Genomic DNA, 25,501 nt, shown 5'->3' on the forward strand with positions numbered 1-25,501 from the left:
TGAGACAGCTAAGCCCCCACTGTTACAACAACAGAGCTGACCCTGACTCAGCTCTTACTTTGGGGGTTAGCAGGCAGCCTGAGACCTCAAGATGAAGCCCACTGGTTGAGGAATGGCTTCCGAAGCTTAATCTTGTCAAGCCTCTAAGCACACCCAGATTGAGTTAATTGAGGAGGTGGGAAGTACCATTCCAAGGCTGGAGTCTTGAACCAAACAAAGAGAAGAAAGGGAATTGAGACCAAAAGCCATCATTTTATTTTAGGGGACAACACACATCCATGTGTGCCCATGCAGAGGTCAGAGGAGGACATCTGGTCTCTTCCTCTGTTGCTGACCTCATTACGTCCTCTTCCACTGACCTGAAGCTCACCATGGACTCATTCATCTTCACTGTCCAATGCCAGGGTTATAGACATGTGTGGCCACGCCCAACTTTTATATGGGTCTTGAACTCGGGTCCTCATGCTTGCCTAGCAAGCCACTCTCACCTGTTAAGGGTTTTCCTCAGCCCCTGTTCCCTGCCTCTTGACTGGAATGTAATGTGAAGAGATGCTTGAGGCTCCGCCCTCCCTGTTCCTTCCTCTTCCCCATCCCCACTGTGATGCCTAATCCCAGTTGTCAATCTGATGCACTTGGAAAAACAGAACTTCAACTGAAGACTCCCCTCCATCACTACACTGGCCTGTGCTCCTGTCTCCAAGGAACTGGTTTTACTTAATGGTTGATGGGGGAGGGTTCATCCCACTGTGGGCAGAACCATTCCTAGGCTGGTGGACCTGAGCTACGGAAGAAAGATGCTGAACATGAGTCGGGAAGTGAGCCGATTAACAGTGTCCCTCCTTGGCTTCTGCCTCCGAGTCCTGCTCTGAGTTCCTGCCTTGGCTTCACTTATGATGGACTGCAACCTATAAGATGAAATAAACGCTTTTCTGTCCACATTGCTGTTGGTCATGCTGTTTATCATCGCAACAGAAGCCAAACTAGAGCACTCACTATAGTGGACTGTACCCTTGAGCTGAATCCCAGAATCACCCTGTCCTCCCTTAAGGTACTCTTGTTAAGGACTGTGTTGCAGGAACAACTTCTGTGGGAGGACTCTGAGTGATGCCCTGGTCCATATATCTGCTGTTTGGTGAACAGAAAAGCCAAAACAAGCCTAGCATCTAGGCCTCTGACCCACACTGCCCCAGGAGGCTGGGCAGGCATCTATCATACACACAGAGTCACAGGGTGGCATTCAGAGAGCACATTTATTTACAAAGCGCTTTACAAACATTACCTTACACCTCCCCACAGCCCCCTGTGAGGTAGGTCAGTAGTCATATCTACAGTTTACGGATGGGAAAATTGAGGCACGAAATGGGGGTGTGGCCTACCCCATTATAAAGAGAACTTCCCACCCTCCCATCAAAAAAATAACAAAATGACAACAACAAAAAAAGCACTGGTCCTCCATCCCAAAGCACCCTTCTTCCTCTGTACTCTAGGAGCCGACACCAGCCCTGCTCTAGCCCGCCCCCTTCCAGTGGCTGCCTCACCAAGAGCCACAGGGACCTCAACCCCAGGGGCTGTGATTCAGCCCTGTGGATTGTCACGGGCCCAAGCTGAGCAGGACCGAGCCATGGAGACCTGAAGGCCAGGGAAGAGGGAGCTGAAGTGTATCATTCTGCATATACTGGGCCAGGCAGGGATGGAGCCCAGGAGGGAGGCACGGGTCCTGTTGCAGGAAAAGCTCAGAAGCAGGAGGAAAGCGAGCAAAGCACCCCAGGTCTGTAGGGGCAGTGGGATGGAGAACGGAGCTGCAGGATGCTCAGCGGGTTCCACCGGTGAGACAGGGAGGAGTCCCAGCTTCAGGACTCTCGGGGGCTCAGCCAGCTAAGACTCAGCCCCTGCCAAGTCCCAGTGAGCCTCTACCATGTGCAGAATGGACCACACGGGGTGCAAACCTTGGCCACTCTCTGCAGACGCTCATTCATTTCTTGCCAAGGACTGTGATGGAGCAGAGGGGCCTGGCCCGGGCTCCCCAGCACTAACTATTTTGGTCCAGGCGAGTTTCTCTGCACAGGTCTGCAGAGCCCTCTGGAGGTGGGGCTGATACAGTCTTGCAAAGCTTCTCCTCGGCCTGCAGCCTTCCCAAGGAGGTCACCAAGATGGTGCTGCATCCGTCCATTCCAGTGTTGTCCCTGTGGAATTATGGCTGAGCAAAGTTGGGGCCACAGGCCCTTCTCATCAGTCTGGGATGATGGGTCATGCCCTGGGTGTTCACTGGGCGCCCCAGGCCAGGTGCCTGCTATCTCAACTCCAGAGCCTCCAGGTACTCCAGGGCCACGTCGTAGCAGAAATGGTACTGATCCTGAGGAAAGAGAGCGCCTTGAGCCCGGGCCACCCTCCAGAAGAAGGGCAATGAGAAAGGCACCCCAACGACCCAGGACTAGAAGGGAGGCCCAAAGTTGGGGATCAGACAAGAGTACGTAGGTTTTGAGAAACTCTATGGGGGTTGTTTGGGGGTCTGAAGTAGTCGTGCCTGGGACACAGCTCCTCACCATGGTCTCCACCATATTGGGCTTGTAGTTCCGAAGCGTTTTGGCAGCAAAGAAAACATCCACCAGGCTGTGACAGCGGATCATCTCCAAGACCGTGGCACAGGCGCAGAAGGTGCCACTGCGGCCACCCCCATTGCTAAAGGAAACACAGAAGAGGTTTGGGGTGGGGGGAAAAGGGTGGGGAATGGAGCTAGGCAATCTAAGGGCAGGGGCAAGGTCAGAGAGGCCAAAGGCGGTGGGTAACACTGAAGAGCCACGTAAGCGTGGCTAGGGAGATGAGAGAGGAGAAGCATAACCCAGGAGCTAGACCTAGGAGCAGAAGGTTAAAGACAGTTCAGGGTTGAGACTGACATCCAGAACTGTGTATCGTGTCTGAGATGTCCTCAAGAAGCACTGGCCTGTAGACGCCTCGAGGAAAGAGCCAACCACGCTTCAAGTGACAGAGGCAAACAAGACCCAGAGCAAGATGAGAAGTGCGAACACCAGCCAGAGCCAATAGTGCAGACACACAAGCCATACACAGGCGCTGGGCACAGCGCGTGGCCGCCAGGCGTCCCAGCTTCCTCCTCCCACTTCCCTCTGTTCCTGTGACCCAACAGGAGCCTCCTGGGGAATGGGAGACTCACTAGCCTCCTGCTGCAGGAGTCTCTCACTAAAACTGAAGGCGAGACCTCAGAGGACAGGGCCCAGGCTGGTGCTGGAAGGCTCACAGAGGGCAAAATGCATGAAAAAGAAGTGAGTGTGCCTAGATATGAGTGAAGGCCTGCATTTCTGGGTGGAGGTGCACATAAACAAATGGAGACTAAATAAACACACTAGAGAGAGAAAGAACTTTGCGTGTGTACATGCATACATAAAGACTAGAATGCCACTGGCATAAAGGATGTGCTACATGGGGCCAACAGGAGGGCTAAGTGGGTAAGAGTGCTTGCCGCTAAGACTGACGGCCTGAGTTCAATCCCCAGGACCTACATGATGGAAGCAAAGAGCTGACTCCTGCAGTTCCTGTTGTCCTGTGCCCTACACACACACACACACACACACACATACACACACACACACACACACACACTGCCATGCAAAAACACATGCATGCTCACACACATGTATGTGCGCACACACACATTAAAGAAGTATAATTTTTTAAAGTTTTTAAAGTATGTTATATAGAGACGGCAAGATGCCTCAGTGGAGTAAAGACACACACAAACCTAGTGACCTGGGTTTGAGTCCTAGAGCTCGGGAAAAGGTAGAAACAGAAAACCAACTCTATGAAGTTGTCCTCTGACCTCTAGACATGGGCTGTCCCATGTGCATACCTATACCTCACACACGTGCACACACAAATGAAGAACATGTGTAAGCATGCTGTAATGTCATGGAGTGAGGGATTCTGACAGCCCCTGGAGCCTGGACTCTGTTAGCCCTGAGAGCCCCGTCAGTCTCCTGTCCTTCACCCACCACCCCCTCCCAGGGAGCACTCACAGACGCCAGGGAACACTCACAGACAATGCACCACGGTGCGCCCATCCCCACTCTCTGCCTGCCACTTGTCCACCTCAGCCAACAGGTGCAGGAAGGCCTTCCTGGAGTCAGGCGTGTCCCGATAAGCAGACCAACGCAGGAACTGGAAGTGCCGTACCAGCAGGTGACCCTCCTGCAGCTGGGGACACAGCAGCCAGGCAGAGAAACATAAGCACGAAGGTCACAGGAACCCCCGATGACCTCTCGTCAGTAAAGGCAGCCCTGGCCGCTCACCCTTGGCCTCCTCAGGACACTCACCCGAGAAGAGTTCTGTACCCGGAACACTCGGGACACCAAATCCTCGTTTGCTGTGCCAGACACAAACTCCACCTCCATGAGCCCATACTGCTGTCGGCCTGGCTCTGGCCAGTACTGCTGGCAGGGCTGGGACACAGAGAGGAAGCTGAGTGGAACAGAGCCGGTCCCCACTCCAGGGACAGCTCTGGGGGCTCCAGCCTGGCTCAGTGCCTGACTCCGGACTCCCCTGCAGCAGACCTATCTCTCCACCACACACACACATCAGAGCACAAGGACAGCTGCCCAGAGCGCTGGCACATTCAGACTGGTCACAGCAGACTCGTCACAGACAGCATCGTGATCCCCACGGCTATGTGACTGGAAACCTCCCCTAACATGGTAGCTGCATCCCACACACATGTGTGCGTGGACTCCTGCATCACGCTACCGTTCTCCAGGAAGAGGCAGGCATGCACCCCACCTATTCCAAAGCGACAATGCCTCCTCCTGGCTGCCTCTGAGCCCGGCTCCAGCTCAGAGATAAGATGGTCCCGACGCTCAAACACGGCTTCATTCCCCCACTCAACTCCTATAGACAGCACCAGAGATGGGAGAGGGGCAGAGGTGGCCCCTCCAATACACACATACGCACACATGTGCTTCGGCATAAAGAGGTAACATGGCCTACCCTAAGTCACAGAGAAAACAAGAGCCTTGAATTTGTTTTACCTCAAAAAGCCCCAGGGTAGGTAGTTTGGGGGGAACACTGCAGAAGCAGAAATTCTGAATGGGTTGGGGAGCACAGCACTGCCCCTCCCACTGTGTGACCTTGGAGAAAGCACCTCTTCTCTACTGGTCTTAATTCCTTTTCTTCCCTGAAGCCTCTATCCAGAAGCCACTGTCAACTATAAATGGGATCAAGCGTGCACAACAGTCCCAGGTGCTCACTTAAAAAGGAGCTGAGTTAGTTCCACATGAAACCTTTGTTTATAGATTAGGAAAGCCTGGCTCTGGGAGGGAGTGTGACAGCAGAGCTGATGACTTTGGGGACAGCATCAGTGGAGGTCCCAGAGCCTCACCCAGGCGGAGTTGGACTGGTTAAGCTGGTTCAGCATGACGATGGAGGTGCAACCGTAGTCGTAGACCAGCCGCCAGAAGTCGGGTGTGGTACTCTGCAGCGGGTGCAGGGTCACAATGAAGGCAGCGCTCCGTGTGTAGCTCTGCAGAGGAAACGGCTCTTAGAAGGACCCTCTGATGGCTCTGGGCAGTGCCTCCCAGAAGCCAGTGCTCGCACACCAGAGACTTTCCTACAGACTGGACCACCCCAAATGGACCCCAGCCAACCCCTTCCCTCAGACAACACATTGGTGTCTAAGAATCAGTCCTCTGGAATACCAGACCCACTACGCATGGCTGGAACCAAGTATCCAAGGCTTCAGGGACCCAGGGGAGACCAACCCGCAGTCCATTCCCACCCATGACCTTTCCTAGCTGGACACTGGAGTCACCTCTCCAGCCTCCAGGATGTAGAGAGCACACTGAGGTGAAAGGTCATGGATAGAGAGGAGGTCACGAAACCCCAAGCTTCCGTGACAAACTATGATACTCACTAGGACCCTTCAGCAGGCCCAGACACCCAACTAAGCGATCCAGTGGGCACATGTACACGCACACACATGGCACTGGGCTGAGGAATGGTGACTGTGAGCCTCTCCCATGTGCCTCGCTTCAGACATAGAGCTTCAGTTCACACCAAGAAGCTCACAGGCAACACCAAGTGTCCCTCTCACTGTGTGCCTTGCGCCCTGTGCTGTCCTGCAGAGTGGCTCTGGGCCAGGAACTAGGCCACAAAAACCCTACCTCCTTCAGACCAACTTGGGGACAGGGCTCTCTCCTCCCTAGGTGGAGATCTTCCAGTTGTGTTGAGCCTGGCCTGGCTCTCTTCTCTTCTTTCTTTCTCCCTGACCACTCACTGCCCTTGGTTCTTTGCTCTCGGCAACACTGAGTTCTTAGTGCCTTGCTCCTTGTCCCCATGATGGCCTGCCCCTGATGTGGAGCAAGTCAGCCTGACAGAGGGCCCGAGACACACACAGCCTATGTGGCTACACGGCTAAAGCCATATTCTCTCGAGTTTTCTGTAACATTTGGTTCTCTGCCTGTCCGCCTCCTGTGCTTCTCTCCCATCTGGCTTTAAGAGGGAGTAGAACAGGAGCGTTGCTCACAGTTCCTCCTCCTCAGAGGGCGTCACCCCAAGCCCCAGCCCCTATATCCTGCTCTGTTTGCAATGCCCGGTCAAGGAGGTGAAGACCCTTGGGCCAGGGACAGGTCTGCTCATCGGTTCCTGGGCCCCCCAGGCCACAATTAGGTAAGGACTGGGGGTCTAATCACCACTGTAGGCCAGGTAAAGCCCCATCTTCTCAAAACAGACTCCCCCAGTTCTAAATATCAGGTGTCAAGTCCTGACCTCAAATCCTCAGGGATCCCCAAGCAAAGCCCTCATCTCATGCCAGGCTCTGCTGGGACCGGGCCTGGAGACAACCCTGCCTGAAGCCCACCATCCAGACCCTCGCTAAAGCTGACTGTAATAGCAGAAATGGAATGGAATGCTGGGTGTCCAGAGTATAAGACTGAGAAGGCTAAGAAGGTCTCCCATGGGCCCGTCCCACTGAATGAGCATCATGGGAGGTTCGGGGGGGGGGGGATGTCCCTCCTCCAGAGGCCTTGGCTATGCTCCATCGACTCCAGGGCCCTCCCAGGAGGGGGTTTCCAGAGCGACTGCAGTCTCGGTTCTCACGTCAGTCAGTGCTGCATTTATGTAGTTATTGGGGTCCCCGTCACTGGAGATGAGGAAGGGCAGGCAGCGGTCTGGTGGCAGCACATCCATGCTACGGTTCTTGTCTCGATTCCGGGGTAGCAGGGCGATGCTACACTCCTCCACGTCCAGCGGTGGCGTGACTGAGTTCAGCGTCTGCAGAGAGAGAGAGAGAGAGATGAGACTGAACAGACCCAATCAGGGCCTCCTCAAAGGATGTTAGGTTAGATAATTAACTCTGGACGATGGATGGAGAAACTGAGGCCCAAGGACAAAGAAGTTAGGAAGTCAAGATGCCACAAAGGGCCTAGACTGGGCTTTGGGACTAGCACCTGTCTCCCTGAGCCAGTGTGGACTTGGATAAGTGACTTACTTTCTCACTTGTAAAATGGGAATATGGTGTGCCTTTTTCACAGGGCTTCCTGGAAAGCCAAGTATGATCATGGCAGGCACTAAGAGCCTGGTGCGCCAGGGCTCGGCCCAGTGAGGGTCAGCATCGGATGGTCAGCATTCTCAAAGATGCAAGCCTGCATCCCACCTCTTCCCAAGAGACAACCCCAGGACTTGGTCACAGCTCTGTCTAGACAGAATGCAACCCTGAGCACCTGACATAGGCTCAGCCAGGGCTATGACATCTATCTCAACACCAAACCTTCAGTGTTAGGATACAGAAATGTTAATTTCTCTCTTATTCTTGGGGATCCCTCCCAGGACCCCAAGTCTGTCATGATCCCCAAAGCTGATAGCCCCTTCAGGAATCACCAGCCAGCCACATTTCCCAGATAACCCTATGCTGGCTCCAGACTGTGCCAGTCAGCAGGTGCCATATGGCTGAGGGAACATAGAAACTCGGAGTGGAGGGAACCCCTGTGTCTCTGGTACCCAGAGATCAACAGATTCCTTTGGAGAGCAGCCTGCAGCATGATGAGCCTAGCTCCACCCCAAACAGACCGCCAGAATCTGGGACTATCATGGGCTCCTCCTCTAACCCCAGTGCCTGGCTTAAGAATAGCTGTGTGGTCCAAGCGGTGGTGGCACACACCTTTAGTCGCAGCAGTCAGGAGGTAGAGACAAAGAGGCAGGAGGATTTCTGCGAGTTCAAGGCCAGCCTGGTCTACAGAGTGAGTTCCAGGACACCTAAGGCTAGCTGTGTGGGATCTGGGCTAGTGTTTTGTTGGGACCATTGGAGGCAGCAAGAGTAACAGCATCCTGGTGCAGCTGCGGGCCAGGTGCAGGTTCAAGTGTGAAGCCAGAGCCAAGGCAGAAGCCAGGCATCATCGTACCAGCCTATAATCCCAGCACTAGGCTGGGGCAGGAGGATTACCTTGAGACTGCTAATTTTTTTTTTTTTTCTAGACAGGGTTTCTCTGTATAGCCCTGGCTGTCCTGGAACTCACTCTGTAGACCAGGCTGGCCTCGAACTCAGAAATCCGCCTGCCTCTGCCTCCCAAGTGCTGGGATTAAAGGCGTGTGCCACCACGCCCAGCGAGACTGCTATCTTATAAAAGGGAATGGAGGCAAAAATTAGATTGATGACTCAGTTGCTCAAGCATTTGCCTTGAAAGCGTGAGGATCAGAGTTCAAGCCCCAGAACCCACATTTAAGAAATAAAAATAAAAAGCTGGTGCCTCTGCTTGACTGCACAAATTTGTCATCCCAGTAATGGGAGAGGAAGAAAAGCAGACCCCCAGACCCCCAGGCCCCCATGCGTACACACACATTCACACACCTACACACACATACTCACACACCTACACACACATTCACATACCTACCTACACACTCACACACCTACACACATAAACCTACACACACATTCACACACCTATACACACATACTCACACCTACACACACTCACACACCTACGCACACACTCATACCTACACACACTCTCACACACCTACACACACACTCACCTACACACATACACACCTACACACACTCACACACCTACACACACACACACACACACACTCACACACCCCAAACTCCATTCCTATATACACACACACACAACTCTATATATGCTCACACAGCCCATTCATATACATATATATGTGTGGGTTGTGTGTATGTGTATATAAAGTCACATACCTCTTACATACATATTCACTCCACTCATATATATATATATATATATATATATATATATATATGTATGTATATATACACAACCATGTCCCTGTATACCCAACTTTCACATATACCCTCAGGTTGGGGTCTCCCACCTCCACTAATCACTCTCCCTCAAAACACCAGCCCCCTACAGGCGCATAGGCATACCAGAGAGTTGCTACCAAGAGGACCTCCCCAGATCTCCCAGAATGCAGCATCCTTGGACCGCCTACGTCAACAGGCACTCATCCCCGCCTCGATCCTCGGACCCACCTACGATCCCTTGGACCTGCCTACAATCTGACCGCCGCTGGCAACTTCAAAAGACTTAAGGGCAGGCTGGGAATTTTTCTATGTTACTTAAACAGAGTCCGGTTATTAAACTTCGAGCCTTGACCAGTGTGACATTGCCTAGGCTCAATATCCTTTCGCAGCCTATTCCCTTTTAGCATATTCCCACCCTTCAGGACGAACCCAGACCGGAGTGTTTCCGTGGGCGGGAACACTCACCCTCACACCTACACACACACTCACACACCCCACATCTGTACACACAAACTCATCCCCCTACCTGGAACTCTTCCCGAAGCTGGGAGGAATTGCTCTGAGGGTCAATGCGGATCATCTCCCTGTAGGTGGCCTTGAACTCGTTGACAGGGATGGTGGTCTCTCCACACAGGCAGGCCTCCAGGATTGCATCGTGGATGAAGATATATTGTTCCTGGAACAGGAGACAGGAATGTAAGGGGACTGGAAGCTCTGCCGAAGATGAAGGACAAAGAAGGCCAGGCTGAGTTCAACCATCCCCTTAGCTCATCTCTACTGTACCCAGGAACATCCCCAGCAGATCACCTGGGTGGCGAGGGACAGTGCAAGATCCCAGGTCTAGTGAGGACCCAGACCCTAGTACACGTGACTCTAGACCCCCCTCGCATCCCCTCCCTGCACAATGCTGAAATGAAGTTTGGAGAGACCTAAGAGCCACCCCCATCTGCCACCTCCACCCACCACCCCCAACCCCTATCACATCTGAGATGGTCAGGGGAGGAGGGGCCTAGGATGTCCTGGAGATGTGTTACTCCAGCTCTGGGCTCCATGACAGAGACCTAAATGGAGGGGAGAGGTCGGGGACAGGGCTGGTCCGAACCTCCGTCTGGATCATGTTGACCCGTCGGGAACAGAGGGTCTTCACGCAGTTGTAAATGTCCACGACCCCCTCACACTCAGCCATGTCCAGCATTACATCCAGGACGATGTAGCAGCCTGTGCGGCCAGTGCCTGCACTGAGGGGAAGGGAAGGCCAGGGCCACATCAGAGCCTTGAGCGGGGGCTTGAGACCAGGGAGAAAAAAAGAAGCAGGGACCCAGGTGTCTGCCATTGCTATAGAACTCAGGAGTTAGGGACACTGACAAGGAGGGGCTGGGAGCAAAGGGGACAGAGGGGGAGCAGAGAGCAAGGCATGGGGAAGGAAAAGACAGGAAAGGATGGGAGGACATGGAAATGACTTCCTCAGCGGAGCAACAGGGACTAAGGGAGAGGGATGAGAGGTACGCTCAGAGCTCAGTGCAGGAGCACACTCTCCCCTCAATAGCTCAGACTCCTGTATATCCTTCAAAACCCCACAGACTCATGCCCACCCACATCCCCATGGAGCTTCCAACACTCCCAGGCCCTCTTCCAAACCCTCAGAGCAATATGGCTTCCTTCTGTTTAAACACTTGCCACAGAGTCCCTATTGATGTGGGATGTGGCTGTCTGCGTAACTCTCCCAGGAGCACAGCGAGAGAAGGGCTGTGTCAGACCCATCGTTGGTGTGTGTGCTCAGCACAGGGAGCAGTGTTGATGGGGTGAAGGGTCGGGAAGGGTGCCACCAAGACTCCAACTTCAATATGGCGCCACCGAAGCATTAAAGCCTTACTGAAGATTACCCAGCTCAATCACACAAGCACTTCAGGAGACCTGGGCAGCATTCACCGGGGCTGAATGTTCACAAACAGCCATTCTGTCCCTACGCACGGTCCGCAGAAGCCGCACCTCTGAGCATCCTTAGCTGCCATTCTATTCTAGCACCATCATTTCTGGTGCCTAGCAACAGAAGGTGGATGGATGCACCCTGGAATGTGATGCTGTGTGGATGGACCTCACATTGGGGGACCTAATTCACACAAAGTTCTGGGAACAGGGGACATTCCAGAACTGGGCCGTGTGAGTGCATATGGGCAGTAGTGCATGTGTGTGTGTGTGTGTGTGTGTGTGTGTGTGTGTGTGTGTGTATACAAACATGTCAGAGGTCAAAGGTCAACATCAAGTGCCATTCCTCAGGAACACATTGTTCCTTCTGAGACAGGGTCTCACCCTGGGTCCTGGGGCTTTCTGGTTAAGCTAGGTAGGCTGACCAGTTAGAGACAGGGATTTTCCTATCTCTGTCTCCCCAGGGCGGAGATTACAAGCGCATGCCCCCACACCCAGCTTTTTATATAGGTGCTGGGGATTAAACTCAGCTCCTTGGGTTTGGGGAGCAGACACTTCAGCCAACCATCTCCCAAGCCCATGTTCTAACTCTCAATCTGAGAAGATTAAGCTAGGAGTTCAGTTAATAAACATTCGCTGTTTGTGATATAAATTACACTTTACATTATAGACTTCCTGTATGATTAGAATTCATCCTTAAAAGATGCTGTCTTGGGGCCAGAGAGATGACTTAGCAGTTAAGAGCACTGACTGCTTTTCCAGGGTCCTGAGTTCAATTCCCAGGAACTACGTGGTAGCTCACAACCATTTGTAATGGGGTCCAATGCCCTCTTGTGTTATGCAGGCTTACATGTAAATAGAGCAGTCATATCATTAATATTTTTAAAAATTCAATTTTAAAAATTGAACAGAAAAGAAGGGGGGTGGGGAGAGGGGCAGGCCAGGAGGCCACAGGGCAAAAGACAGCCATGTGGCATGTGGTGAGTTGGGAGCAGTCCCTGCAGAGGAGCCAGGACAGGCTACAGGAACTGGGCTTGCAGTTCCAGGATTCCTCAGCTCTGGTAAAGGGGCTCTGTGGGGTTCCAACCTCCTCGGAGTCAAAGTTCATGGAATCTTGGGGAAACATTCTCTCCTATCATCTGTCTCCAAACAGGATGACCCAAGCCCAGAACTCCTTAGGGACCATGAACCTATGCCACTCCAGCCCAGCTCCCCACACCTGGGTCCCTCTCCTTGGGATCTCCAGGGTCCCCACCTGCAGTGAATGACGATGGGCCCGGCATCAGGTGGAGTGGAAGCCTTCACACGCCGGATGAAGGCCAGCAGCCCCGTGGCGTGGTAGGGGACACCATGCTCTGGCCATGCTGTGAAGTGGAACTGGCGGACCTCGTGCCGGGCTGAGTAACCTCTCTGTGGAAAGCAGTGGTAACAGTCACCTGCCGGCAGCACACACTGGGACACCCACTGCAGGCCAGGTTCTGGCAAGGCTGGTAGCAATGTTCATTGTACAGGTGAGAAAATGAAGGGCCAGTGAAGACCATCTCCTCTGCCAACGCTGAACAAGTGCACACACTGAGTCCACCACACGCTTAAAGCTATGCTGTCCAGCACCACCCACCTTGCCCCTGGGTTGTCATGTAAACAGACGTGAGCACTGGGAACCAAACAAAGTCAGCATGCTCGTACAGTCACTGAGCCATCCTGCCAGCCCTCCTCTGAGGATTTGACAGAGTAACTAAAATGGGAATGTGAACCCTGATACAAAAGGGAAACCTCTGACCCTCATTTTTCTCATCTGCACAATGGGTCTGATGGTACACATGTGTCCAGGGCTTCCTAGAGCTAAGACAAGGTGTGTAAGGGGCCCACAGCACAGTGTCCCACACAGCAAGGAACAACGCAGGGCGGTCATCAGATCTTCATCGTATCAGAGGCCCACTGGAGACCAGCAGGAACTGTCACCATCCCATCCCTCAGCCATACTCCCGGCAAGAAGGGCTTGCTGGCCACTCCCTCCCCTCATGCTTCCCAGACTGGGGCAATGTAGGCTCTACATGGAAGAGGTGTAGAGGAGACTTACCCGCTCCAGGGCAAAGGTGCGCACCACATACTCAGCCAGTGTCTCTGTCTTTACCAGCGTGATCTTGATGTCCCCATACATGTCTGAGTCCTCGGGCCAGTAGCGAGAACACTTCACCTGGGGCCCCCAGAGCACAGGGTTCACTGGGCTCTTAGCCAACTGTGAAGCCCGCCCTACCCCCAGCCCAAACCCCCCTCCAGCCCCGCTTACCCTGCCCACCTCTACCAGCTTAGTGATCATGACGATGCTTGCACACTGCTCCTGCCACACCATGCGCCAGAAATCGTAGATCATCTCAGGCTTCGGCCCTGGGGGCGCAGAGGGTGCCTGTCCCTGAGCAAGGTCCCCTATGGCCAGCATGCCATGATGCCCAGTGACATCACCCCTTACTGGCAGGCTCCCAGGACCCGACCCCAATGGGGGCTTCTCACTCACCCCCCAATATACCCCACCAAGCACAGCTTCATGCCTGCAGGGCCCTAGAACAGGTAATAGCAGGGCAGAGCCAGGCTAGAGAGCCTGGTGTACTAAGTGAGGCTTAGAGAACTGTGTGGACAGTAGACCCTCGGTCCATAGGGCAAACCTCCAAGAGAGGTGGAGAGAGAGGTAGTAGCAGGAAGGGACAAGACTAGAGGGGACCCGGGGGGCCAGTCGGACCAAGAGGCATGTTCCATAACAGTGAGAACAGGCCTGAGCAGCCCTTGCACATGTATCACGACAGAGATACACACAGCCAGGTTGCTGGGAGGGATGGATCATACCCGGAGGCACAGACAGATAGAGGATAAAGATTACAGTTACGTGCAAGAGACCCAGGCAGGCAGTGGGAATGGAAAGACAAATGGGGAGGCAGACAGGGAGCTGAGCAGGTCAGCAAGGCAGGCAGGCAGGCAGGCAGGCGACATTCCAGATCATGAGAGAGTGCCACAGGCTGAGGGGTCAGGTACCTTGAGTGGCTATGAAGTGGTTTGACCTGTGGTAGCCCTGAAACAGGAGAATGGGATGCAGTGAATGTCGGGGGGGGGGGGAAGCAGACGTCTGTTCGTTCAGCCAACCCCCTCGTCCCCCTCCTTCCTGGAGCCCCTTCCTGCAAAAATTCCCACCCTCATGCCTCTGGATGAGGGTGTGACCTTGTCCTTCCAGTCCCAAAGCAGAGACAAGTGGAGCTAAGACACCAAGGTCTTGCTATGGAACCCTAGAGAGGATGGTCCTCTGTTAGCCCTCAAAGCAGGAGTTATCTGTTAACAACATGACTGTGGTTTAGAGACATGTGAAACCCAGGATGATGCTGTCTGGCTCCCACAGTCCCAGAAACATAATCCACCGCGAACCCCAGATATGGGAGAACCAGTGGTTGGCAGAATGCCCAGTTTCTGTCAGGGTGTTCGGAATGGATGGTACACTTCCCAAGGACCTCCGCTACCCAGAACTTTTGTGGCTGGCGCGGGGGCTTAAAGAGGGTTTCACGTGGGGCCATTGGATGAAACTTTTAAATCTGGTTTACTGATAATGAAGAGTATTCCTGAGACCGGGTGATGGCCCCTTGTTTTTCTAAATGCTACTGTCTATCTCCCATGAAAAGAGCTAGCCAAGAGCTACCTCATCCTCCATCCCTGGAGCCCTCAGACCAAGCATCAGTGAGTGAGCTTCCAGAGTCATGGTGATGGCCCCATACCGTTCTAAGCCCTACCTTCTATCTTATAGGGAAGAGAAGCCAAGAGCTACCTCATCCTCCGTCCCCCAGAAGTAGCACCAAACCTACGATAATGACCCCAAGGTCCCTCCCAAGGCTGCATCTTTCTGTGAAGAGCCAGCCAGGAAGCCAGTGTGCACAATTTACAAAGTACAACAGAGGCAGGTGTGAGAGAAAGCCAAGCTCCATCCCTCCATCCCTGGTCCTCAACACAGCTCCAGGAAACTCCTCCGGAGCCCTGCTGCCAGGGTCAGTCCCAGCAGCCCTCAAGCTAACTCCCCTTCCTCCTCTTGGCCTCCATCTTCTCTTGCATGCGTAGATTGGGACAAGATTTCCTCCCGGGGAGGTGATTACAAACAGTAATGTGGTTAAGTATTGTCACTGGGCCAGGCATATAGCAGGACAATGAGCAGCTGTTAATTTTAACCACGTCTCAAAGGTCACTAAAAAGGTGTGGCACACATGCCTTTAATCCCAGCAAAAGCCGGGGTGGGGTGGGGAAAAAACAGCTGGGCCTCGAGGAGACCTCCCGAGTGCTGGGTTCTAATGGACCTGGGTCCCTGTTGGCAAGCTCCAACAAGTAACAGCACTTATTAGTCGGTATCAATAATGGAGGAACGGAACTCAATTAAAACTGATTGGCTGAGCTGAGGGTGAGGTTCAGGGGTAGCACGCATGCCTAGTGCGTGGGAGACCCTGGATTCTATCACAGCACAAACAAAACAAAACAAATACCATTGATCCCAATGATTAGATGTTATAAAATTTGTATCTGTCCCCACACCAACAGGAGGGAAGTCTGGCATTCTGGGTACACAGGAACCCCTGGGATGATGTCAGAGACCCACTTGGGCTCAGAGGGTGTGGGTGGATCTGGAAGTGTGCATTTCTGGTCAGTTTCTTGGCAGTGCCCACACTGAAGAGCCTCAGACAGGGGAGTAGCCAGCCAGGCTGGACCTTTCTAAGCCTCTGTTGTCCTCTGGAAGATAACATCTGGACAGCCTCATGGTTGCCCTGGGAAAAGCTAAAATCCCTCCAAAGTGACAAACTGTGAAAACCTACGGAAAAACCTCTCTCTGCCCTCAGGGCAGCCACCTATCCAAGACCCGAGCAGCTATCTCCACAGCAGGTCAGAGGAACCAGCTCACCAAGCCTAGAAAGTAATTGTGCTTGAAACAGGTCACCCTGAACTACTTGGGCCCCTGCTCCCAGCAAATCCAATTTGCCTAAGCTCCACCCCAACACAGGTTCATCATCAGATTCAGCACCCCGCACCTCCACCCCTCCCCCAGGGCCCTTCCCAGGATCCTATTCTTCTTTTGCTTGAAAATTATGTTTTGGGGCTGGTGAGATGGCTCAGTGGGTAAGAGCACCCGACTGCTCTTCTGAAGGTCCGGAGTTCAAATCCCAGCAACCACATGGTGGCTCACAACCATCTGTAACAAGATCTGATGCCCTCTTCTGGAGTGTCTGAAGACAGCTACAGTGTACTTACATATAATAAATAAATAAATCTTTAAAAAAAAAGAAAATTATGTTTTGGAGAAGTCTGGTTCAGGGTCATCCAACTGACTTTGTCATCATACAGGCCTATTTGTTTTCTTTTAATATTTATGATGTATGTACATGTGTTCATGTGCACCCTGTGCATCCAGGAACGGTGGTGGCCAGAAGAGGGTATCAGATTCCCTAGAACTGGAACTACAGATGGCTGTGAGCCCCCTGTGGGTTGAACTCAGAGCCCCTGGGAGGGCAGCCAGTGTTCTAACCACTGAGCACTTCTCCACTTGCACACAGCCCTATGTGAAGCAAGCATATATATGAGCACACAACTCACAGTTTCTACATGTTCATTAAAAAAAAAAAACATTATTACATTTTTAATTTACTTTGTGTGTAGGGAGGAGCATGTACGTGGTGGACAAGTGCCACCGCATGTGTGTGACGGTCAGATAACAGCCTACAGTAGTCAGTTCCTCCCTTCTCAAAGATATCACTCGAAGGACACAAATAGAGGTTTTGCTATACACATATAAGTATGTTCATGTGGGTGTATGTACACATGTGCAGGTGGGGGGTGTTGCACTTGCAGGGAGGGGACATGTGTGCACATGTTTAAGGCCAGGCAATAACTTTAAGTACCATTCTCAGGACAGCTGCCCACCTCCTTGGAGACAGGGTCTCTCTTTGGCATGACACTTTGCGATTAGGCTAAGCTGGCTGGTCAGCCTGGAAGAGCCACCTGGCTCTACCTCACCAGTGCTGGGGTTACAAGCATGAACCCCCCGCCCCCTCCCACACACACACATGGGTTCTGGGAATTGAACTTGGGCTCTCACGCTTGCAAGGAAAGCATTTACCAACTCAGTCATCCCCAAATCCTTACAAATACAAGTTTTAAATGAGCATATCTTGAAATAAAGGGAGCAGATGGCCTTGTACAGATCCACTTTAGGGAGTGGCACCCAGGATGCCTGGACTTCATAACCCCGAGAAGCATCGCCAGTGTGAGGACCACAGAGCTAAGCCCTTGCTGGAGTCTCCGTGGGTGGTATTGGGGAAGAGTGAAATGATAATGCCGGTTTGTGGCCTTACAGCTGTCATTTTACCTTTTTCAGACTAATATTATCATCTGCAAACGATTCCTTCCACAATTAAACAATACACTCCAGTTGCCTGGCACTCTGCAGGTGCCAGCAGCGACAGCATTGCTCCCTGGCATTTGAGTCAGCGTTAAGCCAAGTGAGACCTTACGAGTGTTTCTTATGGGTCTGACAGAAGGGAACCAAATAGGTGAGATTCAAAGGCAAGTTAGTGGGTGACCACAGGGAACCAGAAATTCTAAAGCCAGTAATTCACCACCGCCCACAGGGGGCGCTAGGACTCAGCACATCCGCTGTCTTTTGCGAACCTAACAGGCCTTTTACATTTGAGAATTTTACAAACCAACTGTGTGACTGTACTCAGAATAAGGGGCACGTCTGGGATAATTGGCTGTCCCTGCCAAATGTGACTGGGGGGAACCTTCACTTCTTGTGTTAGTCTCTCCATGTTGTCTGGAAGTCTGATAATGAGCAGAATTCTAGCAATGATTAAAAGAAAAAGAAAAAAAGAAAGAAATATCTTTTTAAAAGGAGATAAAATGGAAAATGTACCCACAAAATAGCAAAGAATACCAGTCATTAAATAGTTTGAAATATAATCCTAGCACTCAGGAGGCTGAGGCAAAAGATGGCTATGAATTCAAGTCTAGCTTCAGCTACATAGTAAGTTCCAAGCCAGCCTAGACTCCATCTCAAAAAACCAAAACTGATGATGATGACTATAAATAAGATGGCTAAATTAATTAGGGTTTTTTTCTTTCTTTATGTCTTTCTTTCTCTTTTTAATTTATTTTAAGACAAGTTAGTCTCAAACTTATTACATAGCTGAGGATGATCTTGAATTAATTTCTTTCTCTTTCTTTCTTTCTTTCTTTCTTTCTTTCTTTCTTTCTTATATTTTGTTTTGTTTGTTTATTTTTTGAGACAGGGTTTCTCCGTGTAGCCCTGGCTGTCCTGGAACTCGATCTGTAGACCAGGCTGGCCTCCNACTCAGAGATCCGCCTGCCTCTGCCTCCCAGTGCTGGGATTAAAGGGCTGCACCATCACACCCAGTTTTTACCTGATGCTGGGTCTCAAACCCAGGCCTTCATTCACACTTGGCCAGCACTCCACTAACTGAGATGTCCTCAGTCCTTTTTGATTCCCAAAAAGAGCAGGAGATATTACAACTTTTAAACTGATATTCAAACGAATGTGTTTTGTTTTGTTTTGTCTTGGGGAGGGAAGCACATTCAAATAGGGGCTAAATGGAGGGCAAAATGATTGGGGTTAAGTTTTAAGCAAACTGACCACGAAGGGATTTGAACACTAGGGAGATGAGCTTAAAGAAGACTGACCCCAGGTTTCAGCCTCTCAGCTGTGGAGACGAGGGCAGCTTGTGTGCCTACGGAGGGCAGCTTCCCTGCTACACATACCAAGAGCTCTGCAGAAGGGCAGAGGTAGTGAAGCTCACAAAAAGTGGCTAAGTAGGGGGACAAAGTGACAGCAGTGACCAGCACCCCAACATAGCTGCTTTTGTGGAGAGAGCTGAAGGTGGGAGGGACTACGTCCCAGTGGGGAGACAAAGTCTTCAGCCGTGGCAGCCCCTGGCAGGCTGCTGGAATGGGTGGTTCGTGTTTGGTGCCAGGAGAAGGGAAGGAGGGAGAAAGAGAAAGAGAGAGACAGTCAGCTGGAGCATGTGAGAGAGCCCAGGACACAGCCAGTTCACCAGACAGGAGGAGGAGGAAGAGGAGGAAGAAGAGGAGGAGTGGGGGAGGAGGACAAGGAGGAGGAGGTGGAGGAGGGAGAGATACTTACTTGTCGGTTTATCCGAATCTTAATGATTCCAGTGAGGGAAACAGAACAAAGCAAAAGAGACAGATGTTAGGCCAGAGGTGAGTGGAGGTGGGCGGGCATAGGAGAGGCCAGAAAGGGTGAGTGAGCTGGCAGGCAGAACAAAGACAGGTGGCCAGAGAGAGGGAGGGATGGGCATGTCCCTGCCAGGGCCCCGAGAAAAACCAACCAGGTGGAATCCCTGTGAGAAAGGTCCACTGTCCCCACGCCGCCCAAGCCTGTGAGGCCAGGCTTGGCTTTTACCCCAGGCAAGGAACAGGATAGAGGCAGGGAGAAGGCAAAGGGTTCTGGGAAACACGGGTGGTACGTTCAACTCCAGGAGGAAGACGGAAAAGGGAGAAAAGAGACATCTCCAGAGATCCCGATGACCTCAGCCCTGGTACACTGTGGCTTCCTCCCTGGCCTTTGACTTCCCTGTTCATACCCGAGTGTCCCTCCCCTTCCTCTGCAACCACACTGCTTCCTCCACACAGTCTCCCAAGCCAGCCCTGGCTTTGCCACTATCTGGCTATGTGACACCTTTCTTCCTACCTATGCGCTCCCAGCTAATCTGAAATGAATTTCCTTGCATGTTTCTTTCAATGTTAATCTGTTTCCCCTACTGGAATCTATGTATCATTTAATAATAATAATAATAATAATAATAATAATAATAATAATAATAATAATAATAACAATAATGGTCTCGTGTTCTCATTTCTAGTCCTGGTGTCCAGGTACTCAGAAGAATACATTTCCTATACAATTAAAGGATGCTCTCTCAATTCCAGCTTGCTGTACAGAATGCAGTCAAGGCCCTGGGCCTTGTCCCCAGTTCCCATTAACACCCCCACGCACCCCTGGGAAACCTGCCCTCTCTTGGCCCCTCCCCTCAGGCCAGCCAGATCCAATGGTCAGCAATGTCAGGACAGTCAGCAGCAGAGACTGAGGGAACAGCCAAGCTGGGGCTTGAGTCTTTTGTCTACCACTCTAACTGTGTAACCTAGAACTGGTAGCTTCACCTCTCTGAGCTCCAGCTTCCTCTCCTGAGGGTGATAAGGTTATATGAAATGTGAGATTGCATGTAAAATGTTTAATCGCTGTACCTGGCACACAGTATGTGCTCAGTAAACGCGCACCTCGCTAGATGTGAAGGACCACTGTAATCAAAGCCAAACACTCGAACAGCTTCCTGATGGCCCTGGGAGCTGGCCCAAGTCCGTAACCTGACACCCAAGGCCTTTACCATCTAGCCCTGCATAACCTCTTCAGCTTAACTATGGAAACCAGGAGAATCCCTCCTCCAATCTCTCAGTGCCTTGCTGAGGCAGCTCCTCCCATCCCTCAGCCTCCCTGTCTGCCCCCAGACCTTGTTCTACCTCCTCTGGGGTGAGTGAGCGAGCACGACCCTCAGGATGCTTTCCTGAAGGCTGACACCCATCCTCAGCTCCCCACCTCTGAGTTCCCTGGTACCAAACACAACTCAGCCACTCAGATCCTCATTTATTCTCTGGTATCTCTGCCCTGCCTAGCCTGGTGGGGACAGGGACAGATAAGCAGAAGGAGCAGGGGGCCAGGCACTCACGTCTATGTAGTTGGCAGAGATGTAGTCGGCATCGGGGTCTGCCAGCATCGGGTGTAGTTTCACATGGTGTCGATCATCTGTGAACAGAGCAGCAGGGCGTGCTGTGCCACACAGCCTGGAGGAGATCTCCTGGGGGCTAAGGCAAGTGTCAAGTAGGAATGACCAGGTGACCTTTATAAGGGCTCAGAGCTCACTAATGAACTCTGAGCAGCAGCATGAGGATGGGCCAAGGGTATGGGTATGGAGTTGAGGAAGAGAAGCAGCAATTACTGTATGACCTTTAGCTGAGGTCTCAACCCCCCCAAACTTGTTCCATCATCTCTAAGACACTATACTGCCATGTTCGGTACCGTCATCACAACAGCCAGGGCGCCATGTCTCTGAGGACAAGACTACACGGAGCACGTGCTGGCCACGCTCCCCCTTCCACACGGCCCCTTTCCCGGAACTCACAGGCAGACACTGGCTCCTGTCGGCTGCCCTTGAGCTTGTCTTTCTTCTTGGTGGCATCCCAGCCTTCAAAGAAACTCTGCCAAAGGGAAAGTGGTAGTCAATGGGAGAGAGAGAGAGACACCCACGACTCTCGGGACCCCTCCCCACAAGAAGAATGACCAAGGCAGGGTCGGGGTGGGGCACCATAAGAGCCAGATGTGTGTGGAGGGAAGGGAAAGATGAGCCAATGGGAGATCAGAGTTCACAGAGGTTAGATACAGAACCCTGAGTTTGAACTGGAAAGAGAGGAAAGATTGCACGATCAAGATTAAGGCTGAGAAAAGTTTAAGTAGAGGCAGAGCTGTGTCCAGAAGAGGGTGGCTGCAATCCGATCAGATGAAGGTCAGGAATTAATGTCTGACTGGGGTCAGGTCAAGGTCAGCATTGATGTGGCTCCAACCAGAGACAGGCTAAGACTCATGATCAGGATGGAGATGAGATAGAACAGTGAACAGCCAGACAGTCTGAGCTTGAAGATGAGGTCAGAGTCAAGGTCAAAGTGTTAGGTTGCCTTGGGGACTGTCGGGGTACGGGTCCAGCCAGGGCAGGCATGAAAGTTTCCTCCACAGTGAGGAGAGCGGGCCAGGCCCACCTCATATTCCTGCTTGAAGCCGTAGCCCTCGGCCGTCTTCATCTGGTTGATATGCTGCAGAAGATCAGCCACACGGACTGCAGGATGGAGCTGCCCTGTGTGATACGGAGAACCCTTCCGGCCGCACGGGCGCCGAGGAGAACCCCCCAGGAGGCTGCTGGCCTCAGTGACTCCACCGCTTCGCTGGTCTCCTGCAGGAAGGGAAAGGGGTTCTCACACAGACGCATTCTCAGGCTGGAGGCCCCTAGAGCCAGGGAGCACAGCCGACATGGAGGGTGGCTGGGTCATTCCTTAGAGTCAAGCTTAGCAAAGCCACCCCGATGAGCACCCACAAGTATCCCTTTCTGTATCTTAGGTTTCCCATCTCCAAGATAAGCAGGTCAACTGAGGCGACCCATAGGGTCCTCATGGCTCCATCACCCTGTGATCCCATGACAACATCACACCATCCTGCCAGGTTTCACTCTTCAACCTGCACAGGCAGTATTCACAGAGCCCTGGACATGCTACCCCCTCCTCCAAGGAACAATCTGGAACATTGGAACTCTCAGCAATTTACCCCCATTCAAAGATGAGCAATGCAAAATTAGCTTGCGTAGCCGCCCCTCTACCAGCAACGCCAGGCACCTGAATAGACGGTTTCCCCTGAGCCAACATTTCTATTGTCAGCCAAGGCAGTGGCTCAGACAAGGGGGCTCCACAAACCCCAGACCCTGCCAGACAGACACACTCCCTCCCTAGCACTTAGAATCAGCATCCCCAACAACATCCCACCCTGGTTCGGGTGCTCAGGTCTAAGGCTGAGGAAAGCGGCCATTGTCTCTCCTACCGGGAGCTTCCCTCACTGTGTGTCACCTACCTCCGCTCAGCAAAGGCTACATGGCTGACTGGAGACCTGTCCTTCACATCTCTCACTGGTCTGGCCTGGCGGGGATCGTGTGGGAATCTCTAGCAGGTGCCTGCTCTCCCCTCCCTGGGCCTCCCATGTGCTGATCCCTCAATACATTTCCTCTCCTCGCCTTTATGCCCCAAGAATTCATATAGCCTCCAGGTCTCAGCCAAAATGACCCCCTGGAGGCCGTCTCCAGTGTGGACCTATGCCCCTCCTCAGGGACTCACAGAGAGGATAATATAAGGTGCCTGGCCACTCCCCAGAACCCAGCCAGATCAGGGAAGCCACCTCTCAGCATCTTATGCCAAGGTTTGCAAACTGCTTCCAGGCAGGGCCTCAAAGCCATGGCAGCGTCTTCCTACTTTGCCATACTCCTCTCAGCAGCCTTAGTCCTAAAGAGTGTCGAGTTTAACACAGAACAACTGTCTCCTGCGTTTGATCCTGAGTTCTGGTGGCTGACAGCTGGAGAACCAATCAGTTACCAGTTCATCATGTAGGCAAACGCTCTACACCCTTAATCTGACAGACGGGGAAGCTGAGATCCAAAGAGAGAAGACAGGACTCATGTTATAGTGGTAAATATAGTAAATATGCAAGATGGGTGTGTGTGTGCGTGTGTGTGTGTGTGTGTGTGTGCACACGCGCGTGCACATGTACCATGGGACCACTAGGAAGGATGGGGTCCCGTGCCATGACCTGGTTTCCTGGGCTCGGAGAAGCCAGGTCCCCACTCTCTTTGCTGTGGGGTTAGAGAAGCACTTCCCACTCCATCCCAAGCGATGCCCCAAGGACCAACATGCTCACCCACCAGCAGGTTGGTTGTTACCCAGGGGCTGAGGGGAGGGCTCCATGGGTAAGTGCCTGCCTTGGAGGCTTGATCTCCACATAAAAAGCAGGGCCCAGAAGTGTATGCCTATAAACCCAGTGCTGGGAGTAGGACGGGGTGGAGACGGGCCGGGGTCCTGGTGAGGAGGAAGAGGGAGCAAGCCAGCATGGGCAGGTAACACCTCTGCTCCCAGTGGTCTGGTGTGCGGGGCACGGTTCTTCTCCATTGCACCCTTCTCACATGGAGGGACTAAAACCAGTGAAATGGCCAAAATAAACCATTCCTCCTGAAGCTACTTTTATAAGGGCCCTGAGAAGATCTAATAAATAGATGTGGTTTTCTGTTTTAAACCACAATCGGGTCTCTGATGTCTGGAAAAGACAAGAAAGGGGAAGGCTATCCAACAGACAGCAAGTAGACGAAGCTCGAGGGTTCTAAGCCTCAGCTGCAGCCTAGGAGGTTTTCCAGATGTTGTAACCCGGAGTCATTTGGACAGGAAGAGCCACCCTGGATTATACAAGGACTTTGAGGCCAGCCTGGGCTCCCTGAGACCTATCTCACAAACAAAGAAGCAAAAAATGAAGAAAGGGAGGCTCAGAGAGGGGAAATCACTTGCCTGGGTCACATAGTCAGAAGTAGCAGAGCCACGATTTGGCATGAGTCTTTCTGAAGGGCCAGCATTTGTGTGTGCTGCATGGAGCTGGGGGTGGGACTAGCCTCAAAGTCCTTGTATAATCAAGGGTCACTCTTCCCTTCCCCGGGGCTACAGGAGGAGTCAGCCTGCCCGGTGTATGAAATGCATGAAATGCTCTATGAAGAGCTTCCTTCACACCACAGGGGTCCTTCACCCCTGGGGCCACATCCACAGCCTTTCTTTTCCCTTTTTTTTTTTTTTTTTTTTTTTTTTTGGAACATGAAGGCTAATAATCACCACTAAGCAAAGTAAAACAGTAAGAGTTCAGAGAGGCAGATGACAAACAGAAAACAGGTGTACATAGTGCTTGAAAATGCACCTGAAATAGACGACATCAAGTGCGTCACTGTCAGAAGTACCGCGCGGTATTTTTATAGATACATTGAAAAATCAAAAATGACTCAAACACGGCGAGTCTGAAGACCTGGCTCCTTTAAGGAAGCTGTCTGTGGATCTTAAATCTTGGGCTGGGGAGATGGCTCTGTGGGTCAAGGTGTCCATCACCAAGTCCGCCAATCTGAGTTCAGTCCTCAAGACCCCACAAAGTAAAAGGAGAGAACCATCTTGTGAGTTGTCTGCTGACTCCACACATGTGTACAGCGGCACTCATGAACCCACATGCATATGCACAGGCCTTGCTGCTGCGTGTGGTTGGATAGGGGGAGGGGATGGAGGGAGGGGGATGGGTAGGTGACATGGAGCTCCTCTCCCAAGGAACCCAGGGACTAATTGAGGAGTCCAGAGTGACCCTGGGAAATGATGATCAGGGCAGCTACCATGTGGGCACTGGAGACCAAGAGTTTTGAGAAGCCGTAACTATATCACATTTTTATGTACACGATTCTGCGTTTGATCCCCCACACCCACCTAAATGCAGTGGCTCGAGCTCCCCGGCCCCCTCCCCCACCCCACAGTATACACACAGAAAATAAATCAAAACAAAATTTTTACGAAAGAAAATGATACGGAAGCTGCTCATTATCCCTGTGGATAGAAGAAAACCCTTAATTCACACCACACATAAAAATA

General features: G+C 52.1%; 1 protein-coding gene across 6 annotated transcripts in view; it reads right to left on the minus strand.

Moving 5' to 3' along the window:
* Window positions 1-1,231: 1,231 nt before the first annotated feature.
* Ptpru (protein tyrosine phosphatase receptor type U) overlaps window positions 1,232-25,501 on the minus strand; it is a 71,660-nt gene continuing 47,390 nt past the window's right edge. For 2 of the 6 annotated variants that reach the window (XM_021200972.1, XM_021200970.1), the window contains 15 exons: window positions 22,061-22,251; window positions 21,430-21,505; window positions 20,977-21,053; window positions 14,231-14,267; window positions 13,494-13,591; window positions 13,284-13,400; window positions 12,459-12,613; window positions 10,380-10,515; window positions 9,804-9,953; window positions 7,099-7,272; window positions 5,384-5,524; window positions 4,326-4,451; window positions 4,049-4,206; window positions 2,544-2,679; window positions 1,232-2,353 (listed from right to left, as the gene is read on the minus strand). In XM_021200972.1, the coding sequence (XP_021056631.1) occupies window positions 2,291-2,353; window positions 2,544-2,679; window positions 4,049-4,206; window positions 4,326-4,451; window positions 5,384-5,524; window positions 7,099-7,272; window positions 9,804-9,953; window positions 10,380-10,515; window positions 12,459-12,613; window positions 13,284-13,400; window positions 13,494-13,591; window positions 14,231-14,267; window positions 20,977-21,053; window positions 21,430-21,505; window positions 22,061-22,251 (1,835 nt within the window). In that variant the 3' untranslated portion in view covers window positions 1,232-2,290. Of the gene's footprint in view, window positions 2,354-2,543; window positions 2,680-4,048; window positions 4,207-4,325; window positions 4,452-5,383; window positions 5,525-7,098; window positions 7,273-9,803; window positions 9,954-10,379; window positions 10,516-12,458; window positions 12,614-13,283; window positions 13,592-14,230; window positions 14,268-19,376; window positions 19,395-20,976; window positions 21,054-21,429; window positions 21,506-22,060; window positions 22,252-25,501 lie in introns of all 6 variants that reach the window. The other 4 variants (XM_029539711.1, XM_029539710.1, XM_029539712.1 and 1 more) reach the window with 3 other exon arrangements.

The sequence above is a fragment of the Mus pahari genome, chromosome 6 (genome assembly GCF_900095145.1).
Source record: "Mus pahari chromosome 6, PAHARI_EIJ_v1.1, whole genome shotgun sequence".
NCBI lineage: Eukaryota > Metazoa > Chordata > Mammalia > Rodentia > Muridae > Mus > Mus pahari.